At 35.0% G+C, this 10732-nt stretch overlaps 2 protein-coding genes across 3 annotated transcripts in view; both read right to left on the bottom strand.

The window, feature by feature from the left end:
• Positions 1-168, bottom strand: part of LOC118733666 (transmembrane protein 17) — a 4049-nt gene extending 3881 nt beyond the window's left edge. Inside the window, exon 1 of one of the 2 annotated variants that reach the window (XM_036463171.1) lies at positions 136-168. In XM_036463171.1, the coding sequence (XP_036319064.1) occupies positions 136-160 (25 nt within the window). In that variant the 5' untranslated portion in view covers positions 161-168. The remainder of the gene's footprint in view (positions 1-135) is intronic. The other variant, XM_036463172.1, reaches the window with a different exon arrangement.
• Positions 169-495: 327 nt separating this feature from the next.
• LOC118733660 (gamma-tubulin complex component 5) lies at positions 496-4437 on the bottom strand. The gene is made up of 7 exons (XM_036463164.1): positions 3765-4437; positions 3217-3681; positions 1802-3139; positions 1577-1714; positions 1079-1522; positions 793-1018; positions 496-723 (listed from the first exon to the last, which is right to left on the bottom strand). The coding sequence occupies exons 1-7, from the start codon at positions 4275-4277 to the stop codon at positions 680-682; spliced, it is 3168 nt and encodes a 1055-aa protein (XP_036319057.1). The 5' UTR covers positions 4278-4437; the 3' UTR covers positions 496-679.
• Between the last annotated feature and the right edge of the window lie 6295 nt (positions 4438-10732).

The following is a 10732-nucleotide window of genomic DNA, read 5'->3' as shown; positions in this document are numbered from 1 at the left end:
TTAGCATAGCGGCTTGTAGCCATAGATTAGCATTGTATGTTATATCTACAAATAGATACATATGTATGTATGTATTGTAACATGGTTGTGAGTTCTCAAAAATATTGTAAAAAATTGTGAGGATTATGTACATACCTTGCAAACTAGATTTTAATTGCATTTTTTTAATTAATATTTTTTGTTAAATGTCCTTTTGGTAGCCTTTTTTCCGAAAACCGAAAATGTTTTTGGTTTTTGATAGCGCAAACGATGACATATTTATGCATGCGTAAAGGTAACCAAGGCGACAATGTGTTTATAAACAATTGTGTCCGTCGTTCAGAGCTCCATAAATTAAAGAAACTATAGTTTGGTACACAAAAGCAAGCTGGGATTGTATCTAGTCTTTTCTCTTGTTTAAAGCATTTTCGTGATATACTTCATTGATCGAATCTTCGCTGAATATGAAGCATAACATTCATTGAATTTCGCAGATTCAGGTTTTTTTTTTTTTTTAGAGGTCCAATTATGAATTAAAAAAGGTCGAATACGTATTTAACACTTTGTATTTCAATTATTTAAAGCAATACCAAAAAGTATTCACATATTTTAGTTCTCCATTAATTAATGTTTTGAAAATTTCAACAATAACTTATAATTCAACATAAAGCACTGCATAAAAATGAAAATGTATTCCATTTTAATATGGTAAACTTGTATTGAATGCGGTACTAAGCCCCAGCACTGCAAGAGAGTAGAAAGAATAATATCTTTTAAAATTACGCATATAAATTAGCTTGCGCTAACACTTACAAAATGCATTGTGCTTTATATACACCTCATTATTCAATTTATTGGCCAAATATTGATGACAACGTATGTATGTCAACTCGATGGCATCGATCTGCGAGTTTGTAACATAATCGGCATCATCAGTACTTTCGTTGAGGTCCACTATCGCCAAGGGATTGCTGTTTGATTCAATATATTTTACACAACTATTCCACTCCAAACGTAAAATGTATGCCAAATTCAAGAGCTAAAAAGGCGGTAAAAGTAGTTTGATAAATCATCCGGTAGTACATATCTTCCTAAATACCTGCTCAACGCCTAGTTTCAACGAACTGTAATTCTCTGCTAGAAAACAATGCTCACATACCGTATTCATATACGAGCGATGCACAGTAACCATTTCTTTAAGATTTGTACATTTTACAATCTTTTCATCCAACTGCTCGCCCATTGACTGTAGCACATGTGTCATTAAATGAAAATGTATGCTTTGTATAGCAAATAACATCCAAAAGCGTAGCTGTTCTAAGCGACGCATAAGCAAATCGACCATTTCGAATGGTGCGTAAGGCATTTTCCGCTTGTGCGATCGTGGAAATGGTAAGTTTTCTAGAGTCGCAAGACCCCATTTGACTTTGAGTAAGAAGCGAAACACTTTGTTATAAGCTTCTAAATCTTCTTGTTTGATCATATGTGCTAATTCTGTGCTTAAATTATACGATAAAGCTAACTCATCAACAGCTTCATAGACCTAGGTAAAAAAAAAAATAACATGACTTAAGGAGCAATGTAATCAAAGCCTTACCTTGACGGTTTGACAACGAAACGCGGAATTGATCTCTATACGAAATAGTGAAGACATATCAGAAAATTTAGTACTAATTATATCATCCAATTGGGTAGTAAGTAAAAAGGCATTAGCCCATTCATCGCCAGACTCGATCTGTTCGTAAAAAAGGATATGGGTAGGATAGAAGCATACGCACACTTGAACTGCCTTAAAAGTAATGATTGTTTTTTTTTTTTATACCTGCTTGAACAGCTTATTGTAGAACTGATGCATAATATCACTCGCTTCTAGCAAATATATTTGACGTATATTCCGCAAATGTTTTAAAATGTCAAATTCTTCACGATACAAACGCATCACGAATGAATTTGCGAATGCTATACGGGTCTTGAGTATTCGACTCAAAGCATTTAAAACCACTTCTTCTAGCGGTAGTATATGCTTAGAATCTTCAAATTGCTCGAAGATTTCTAAAGCAGTGGGTTCCTCATTTTTCTCAGCATACTTTACCCGTGCATCACATTGATCGCCATTGATCGCTTTTTCGTTGGGCTCAGTCAAATGCATATTCATAGTAAATGCCAGCAGCAGGAAGTCATCATTTGTAGTGAGTTTTTGCAGGACTTCATCATCTTCATGAGAATTATTTGAAACATCTGCCTTTCCCTCTTCCGTTGCTACCTCATCACACGCCTTGTCAACTTCATCGTGATTATCATTTCTAAGCGTGCTATCGCCTCCAATTTCCAGTCTATTATTTTCTTTGGCCTCCCTTACAGCCTCAATAATTTGCTTTTGTAAAATGCGTACATATTTAAGTACATCATCGATGAACACAGCATACAATTTGCCTTCAATTGCATCACATGCGCTGCGCAACTCACCTATACGATTGATTTCATATAAAAGATTAAGTGTACAACCAGCTTCAAGTGAATGTTCCAGCAGCATTTGGAAAAAACTATTTTCAGTTATCATTTTAGAGATCTGCGTTGGCACGAAAAATGCTTTCTCCTTATTCTTAACGAATTCTCGGATTCGTATACTTTGCCCCTGTTCGTTGACTCGTTCGATAATAAACTCATTATGCCAATCATCTAAACGACCTTCTGTCCACCAGGTGTCTGCAATAATCAAAAATATTTTCACTGAGGCAAGAAATAGGGACATTGCTAGATTAGCTTCAGTTGCAGTGGTTGCAATTCTGTTGCTGTGTATTAAAGCAGCCAATAAATGAACGCTGGAAATATGTGCCGGTAATTGGCGTATATTCTGTACTGCTTGCTGGTGTATGTTATGCAGATATGAAAGTTTAGCAAATGTAGGACGAAGTTTATGATGAAATCTAATAACAGTGTTGATTTCGCAATTGCGTTGCAGCAGTAGATCTCTCTCGCAGGCAAGCAACTCATTCCATATTGGTGCTAGTAGCAGTTCCAAACTGGCCGCATAATGTTCTAGTGTGTTTGGCGGTGTATAATCATCGGAGGAATATATGAGTTTATTAAAGTTGCGTAGGTCATGCATCATGCGAATATAAGGCAAAAACTGTTCCTCCAGCATTGAACCAATAGCAACCTGCATAAATTATATATAAATATATATAAAAGTTATAGTTACTAAACATTTGAACTTCGAAAAAAATGGAGCTTTACCGGTCTTGTGCTGGTCAAGGCCACATTTTTTCTAATTGTAATCTTTTCTTCATTTACGTAAAAAAATTTGCACGTTAACGGCACTTGAAACATCCAAAATATTTCACGCATCAAACTATATTCTGTAGCTGTTTCGGGTTCCTCACGTATGCGATGGCCGGTTGAAGATTTTAGTTGTCGATGATATTCTAAAGCGAAATTCGCTTCCTTGTTTGTGCTTTCGATTTGCGGATGTACTGTTCTAATTCCTTTCTCCCACCAAGAATGCTGCACCGTACTTAGGAGTCGCTGCTCTGCTGAAGAGCCATCATACTTGTAGTAGGGAAGCGATTTTTGAGGAGGTTTAATGTTTTCCATTCCTCGGGGAGGACGCGGATTTTCCGGAAGTTCGTGAGAAGTTTGCGATACGATTTCCGCTTCTGTGCAAGTAGCAAGCAACTCTTCTGATGATTCATCAGACCAAGACTAAGTGAGGAAATGTAGAAAACAAGAATATGAATACATAAATTAATTCAGTACCATAAAAATATGCCATTTTACAAACTAACGCTTAAATCGGAAGAGCTGTTATTGAAACGCTCAAGTGGTATAAAGTCTTCTTGCAGCACTTTCTTCCAATGGTCATTCTCGCTCTCCAAACATTCGGCTTGAGCTATCTCATTGTGCTCCTGCAATAATATATCAATTTTTTCCTTATTGCGACGCAAAGCACCTGTAGGATTGCAGGCAAGCGTCAGAAGAAAATCAAGCAAAGACCAAGGTACATCAACTTCATAGTGTTCCACACAAAGTGGATGTTGTATGATCTCATCACACAGGCGCCCCAGATGTTCAGCATACTCGAGATTATTGTCGACTGCGAATTTCTCCTGTATTCCTTCGATTTTCCGGCGCACTTCATGGCTGTTGGTACTCAAATTGCGATGGTTTCGTATGATGGACCAGGCCATTTGCTCACAGCTGCGTAAGTTCTCATCATCATCTGCTAATCCAGTCAACTCTTTGATTAATTTAGGTATATTCTCGCGTATAATTTCATTGCGCGCATCTTGCGCGGACATGACGCTAAAACCTGTTGTTGCTTTTATTGTGAGAATTTATGTCCAATGGAATTAAAAATAAATTTTACACTATAAATTAGTGTATCTCGCGGGTAAATAAACTTTTTTTTTGTTTACATGGAGTGAAGTCCCGTTTGCAAGGCTTCTTCTTCTTCAAGCAACGAAGTCACAAGGGATTGAAAGGTACTACTCACAATGACTTAATCACAAGAAATATGGAAAAACTTTGCGTATTTGGAAAGTTTTGTAAAGAATTCGCTTAAAATATCTCAGAAAAGTTATAAACGAGTTGCGGTTTACGGCCACTAATACATTAACTGAAAAGGTTTGCAAATAAATTTGTTGTTTTAATATAAGTACTCAAATGTGCACAAGCTTTTCTGCTGCTGGGTTACGTTCGGTTTCCACTTCCACTTCCGTTAGAAATTTTCGGCCACAACTAATTTTAACATTTCGGCTCGTAGATTTTGTAAGTTTTTGTTAAATATATAAACAATAAAATGTAATATTGCCCTCATTCGATCTTTTAGTGAACGTCGCGTGTGTGTACTATGAAAATATCGACTCGGTGATGTGTTTTATCCCAAAACGAATAACGATTGATTTGCATGTGCGTGACTATAGAAAGGAAATAAATTTGTTCATTAACTGCGGAATCAAATGACTGTTTATGGTTAATGGAATATGTTTGTTTTACAACTTTAGCACAAAAATAAAGTTTTCTATACAAGCTGTTTGAAACTTGAACGTAATTGCTTGTATTGGAGTGATTGATGCACTCTAGATAAAGTGCCGATTATAATTTGAAAAATAAATTAACAACCGGCGGATATATGTACATACATACATACCTACCTCACAATGATAATTAAACAGTGTTAAAAACGATAATGATATTCATTTGACTCCAATAAGGAAGATTCATCATCACTAAACGCAGTAACCATTAGATCACATGTTTGGAATTTATTGAATTGATATACATATGTACACACATAGGATGGATTTTGTTTGATAAAAGGTCAAGTGTACATTTCCATGTAAGTACTTTGTTATAAATTAATTACACTGCATAACACATTTATATTTATTTTTTGTTCAACGGGTGCCTCCATCCAATTCCTAGGTAGAATCGCTCGTTGTTCCGAAAATGTAGTTATTTTTTTCTATGGATAAGTTTTCGAGATATTTTCAATTTACCGTTATTCAGCTTAAGAAAAAAAGTGGTTCCATTTAATCACATATGTATGTATGTATAGAGCGTGTCAGACGTGGCAATGCAATATGTGTATTTCGAGAAGGCTGTCAAATTAAGAAATTTCAGAAAGCAGTTGCATGAGCAGTCACACCTTGCATGTAAAGGGTCTTTCGAAAGAGTTTTTTTTTTATTTCCGAAATGCGAATTACAGATTGCTAGTGCCGCACGAGCAAGTTGAATAATATTTCCGAAATCGATTTGCGCTATCTCAATTGCAGTCACATCTTGCAACTTATATTTCTTAAATGATATCCGAAATGTGAGAGAAAGATCTTTCTGGTTGTTCACATATCGAAATAAAATTTCTCATTCTCAATTTGACAGCGTATTGCGTGGAAAAGCTAGAACGCTCTTATATCTGACGAACCCATTGAACAATGAAATGAAAGCTAACAAACTATCATTATTTTTTTTTTTGTGCAAAAATGAAAAAATCCAACATTAACATGGAAATTAAAATTAAAATAAACTGTTTATGTGTAAATTTTTTTTCATTTGCGTTAAAACCTTGTTCTGTTACAAAAAATCAAGCTACTTAATAAAAAAATCGATGGATAAATAAAAAAGGAATGTACTTGATTAAGTGGAACCACTTAGCAAATATCCAAAAACTTATGCTTAAAAAAAATAACTCGATTTTCGGAAACAGCGAGCAATTCTATGTACATAGGAATTGGAAAGTGGCATTCAGTATGAATTTTTGATCTTGACTAGTGTAATTTATGTATGTATATTAAGTCTGTTTATTAATGGCGAACATAGCTTTTCCTGCACATCGTGTAAAACCTGCAAATCGTGAATTACCTGGCATAGGGCTATTATGTACTCGAACATTTTTGTAGCCATAATTATCTACCAAATTCAATTGTTCCAAATAAAAATAGTTGCATTCTTTTGCAACGGGGCAACACATCTTCACCTGAAATGCAAAAAGTCGTAACAAACATTTTTTTGGGAAATGTACCGAATAGTAAGTACCTGTTAGTTCGGGGGTGGTACAAAAAATGAAAGCGGCTGCTCTTTCTGCTCCGACTACTGGCCTCCTCAGGCGAGCTTCTTTAAAATAAGGAAAAAGTCGTTGATTTTGCGACAAAATGCTACAAATATTTAAATTACACCAAATAAATAGTACGTTTTTGCTCGATCAAAAAATAGCGCTAATCGGTCCAACTCTGGCTACGCTGACTACAGTGTTTTTGCGCCGAGCGTCTTTTCAAGTTGGCCGCTCTTAGGGACTATAACCCTTAGTACTCATTTACACACGGCGATTTTTGTTGCGCAACTCAACGTTTGTATAAGAGAGCATGACGAGGAAAGGAGAGGGGCACCGAGTTGCTTGTGCTCGGGCAACATGCGTTGTGCTCTCGTTTGTCTATGTAAATTGATTTAGCGGTTCAGAGCTGACAACCAGGGTACGAAAATAAACTGTACAAAACAATTCCCATTTGCTCATCGATCATCATATCATTTGTGGTTTTGTACATAGTCAGAAACAAATTGTAAGATTCACTGTCATTTTCCCCAACGAGAAACGTTTGCTTTTCGTTTGTGACAATTGTACCATATTGTACGTTTTATATGTATGCAAACGTTTCAATTACGTGAAAAATATTTTTTCCTGTAAATTTTCATATCCAATTAAATTAAAAAACATTTTTTTTTTCTCATTGCAGCCATTCGTTTTGTATTTAGTTATTGCATATATGTACATACATACTTATATTTTTCTCTGCACGATTCATTTCGTTTGCTGTTTCGTCTGTAACTACTAAACTACTGTAGTGTACTATCGCCAAAGTGAACTCAGCCGTTTTGTTTTCGTATTGTACCGAACTGTTGAAGTAATAAACGAAACGAAATAGTAACGTACAATATAGTTTATTTTCGTACACTGCTGACAAAAACAATTGCATGCAAAATATGAATATGAAAAATCGCGTCGACAAAAGTTTCCGTGTATAAACGCAGACTTATGAGCCAGAATTAAGTAGTCTACTTGCAAAGTGCACTATGTAAAATTTTTTCGATTTCTAGTTTTTGGTGGATTACGTACCAGTATTTAAAGTAGTTTCATGTCCACTAACAACAGAGTGCAAAATCTTCTTATATTCTGAAAAAAATAGCATCAAATGTTAAGTCTTCTTCCAAAAGTCGCTATCATACTTATTTATAAACTTTCAAAAGTATCCATCTTCTGATGAACTTAGAAAACTGCTTTAGGTCGTATAGACTGTTAATGTTATCATATGACATGTTATGTTATGTTACAATTTTATAAGGCTCTTACTTATCCAAATTTTCAGGTTATAATAAAAAGGATTCAATTTAAATGTTACTTGTTGTCGTAGTTTTTTTTTCAAATTTATGGCTTTCTCTTATAAAATCACATAACGCTGTTTGCAAGTGGACTACTTAATTCTTCTTTCTATATTGCACTTTTTTCAAGGGTATATAACATTTCTTGTGCATATGTATATTCATGACGGGGTGGGCCTTCGATTTGATCCCTTGGGGGGTAAGAGAAGCATGTCATTGAAATCTCTGGTTTTTGCAACTTCAAGTTGGAAAGGTGAGCGGTGCCACGCCCGATTCGTATTTTTTTACTAGCCTCGAACTAACAGAAAATTAGGATGCAATATTACCTATCTACTAAAAGAAAGCTCTTCAACAATACTCGGCATATATATCGTTTCCACAAAATTAAAAAAAAAAACATATGAATATCAAATGAAAAAAAATTTTGAGAACTTTAATACACTCAAAATATGTGCGTACTTTCCAGCTGGTGTATATTATAAATATTTTTATCATGGTATATATATTTAAATTGATTTCACCTAACTTTTAATGTAACATAGTATTTATTTAATTTAGCAGACTCAAAAAGTATTTTTTTTTATTTGCTTCCAAAATATTCTTTAAGTCCGTCTCCAATTGCTCCGAGTTGCGCAATTTCTCCATTCCAGCTTAAAATTATGATATATCTCTTAATTCGGGCATAGAAAAAAATGCCAGTTGAAATTGTGTACGAGTCTCAATTTGGGGGAAATTGGGAAAAATTTGTCTAAATTTTGGCGTTACAACTCTGAAGTTTCATAATTGTGAGTGATTTATACATACTAGTATCGCCCAGTTGTCGAAATTCGACATCCTTTTTTCATACACTTTTGAATTTTACCTGTCACCAATACTAACTCCTTTATGCGAATTACTATTTTGAAGTCCACCAGCATAATTTATAGCGAATTTGCAGGAAAACTTAAAATATAATTATGAACGTTTATACCGGATTGATTAATGCTAATTCTACCAAGTCTCCTCAAAATTTATAAGGTAGCTTTTGAAATTAGACCAAAAAAGGAACCTCGATTTTCATTTATCAAAAATATCCATATGTATTTGTATGTATAGATGAGAAGTTCATCACTGACTTATATGTCAAGTATATACCAATTCAGACTGTAAATAAGTTTTTCGATTATATTCGTCAGAGAGCCTCTTGGAGGTTAAAAACTAAATTGCCCACATCTACATACAAAAACTCTTTCTTTTTTCATCAGAATAGTTAACGGTCGAGAAAGTATCTTGAAGGTTTACAACAAAAGATAATATTTCCTTCTCTAACGGCGGTTTCACATTGGTTTTTGTCAAGACTGGGCCAGAGCCCAATATTTTTTCATCACACGACTGGGCTACTAAGTTACACCAAATTTTATGTTACTTATATGTGTTCTAAAAGTGAAACAAATCTGATCATAAATATGATTTTTTAGGATAGCTCTCAATCCCTGCGGCATCTATCGGAAGGCAAACACACTGATCCTTCTTAAAACTTTTGCACAAAACAACAATTATTCAATGCCATTTTAAAATCTGGGAGAAAATCGTTACCAATTGAATGATTCTTGCGATTTTATATGTGTATAAATGTAGGTGTATATAATTCCATTACCTTATAATAAGCGGTTCCAGAGATAACCGATATGAAAATTTCAGTTTGTATGGGCGGTGCCACGCCCCCCTTTCCAAAATCTACCACTCTTCGCCAAAAGTACGGTATTGACAACGTATGTTGCTGTGTCAAATTTCAGGACGTTAGCATAGGCGGTTCCAGAGATAAGCGATATGAGAATTTCAGTTTTAATAAGCGGTGCCACGCCCCCTTTCCCGTTATCTACCACTTTCGCCATAAGTAAGCGATGCGAGAATTTCGGTTTGTATGGGCGGTGCCACGCCCCCCTTGCCAAAATCTACCACTCTTCGCCGTAAGTACGGTATTGACAACATATGTTGCTGTGTCAAATTTCAGGACGTCAGCATAAGCGGTTCCAGAGATAAGCCATATGAGAATTTCAGTTTGTATGGGCGGTGCCACGCCCTTTTTCCAAAAACTACCACTTTTCGCCGAAAGTACGGTATTGACAACATATGTTGCTGTGCCCAATTTCAGGACGTTAGCATAGGTGGTTCCAGAGATAAGCGATATGAGAATTTCAGTTTGTATGGGAAGTGCCACGCCCACTTTCCCAGTACATACCATTTTTCACCGTAAGTAGGGTATTTACAATCTATGCATCTGTGCTAAGTTTCAGTTCCCCAGCATAATTGGTTTTAGAGATATAGTGGTTTTCACATTTTAGTCTATATGTCAGATGCCACGCCCCCTATGTATCGGGAATAACATTTCTGGATTAGAGGAAGTTATATCCTTTAATTCGGTGTATGTTTCATTGTAATCGAGCGAACGGTGTCTTCAAAAAAGGGATTGAAAAATTTTATTGTGGCGTATTTATATATAGATGTCTAAATTTTATTTATGAATAGATAAATAAACAAAATAAGTAATTTTTAAGCAAAAAAAAACCGACTTCAGTTCTCATATGAATATATAAGAGTACCGTTATTTTTTACCACATTCAATGATCGGATCTAAACCAAATTAATATGGGTCCCACCTTTTCTTTAAAAACAGAATCATAGAAATCGGTTAATGTGGTCCAAAGTTATGCGGTAACATATGTTCATAAAAAAAATAAAAAAAATTTGGATGAATTGATAACCTCCTCCGTTTTTTGAAGTGCGGTAAAAAATAACAGAATAAGAAAGTCTTGGAAAATAATTAACGCCAATAGTTTTTATAGAATAAAATTTGACAATACCAAAGGGTCAGAAGATTACAAAAAGAAAGTATGAGTCC

This window comes from Rhagoletis pomonella, unplaced genomic scaffold (genome assembly GCF_013731165.1).
Source record: "Rhagoletis pomonella isolate Grant_MI unplaced genomic scaffold, Rhpom_1.0 Rhpom_scaffold_00002, whole genome shotgun sequence".
Lineage (NCBI taxonomy): Eukaryota > Metazoa > Arthropoda > Insecta > Diptera > Tephritidae > Rhagoletis > Rhagoletis pomonella.
The sequence above is the reverse complement of the archived record's forward strand: the minus strand, read 5'-3'. Positions and strand labels throughout refer to the sequence as shown.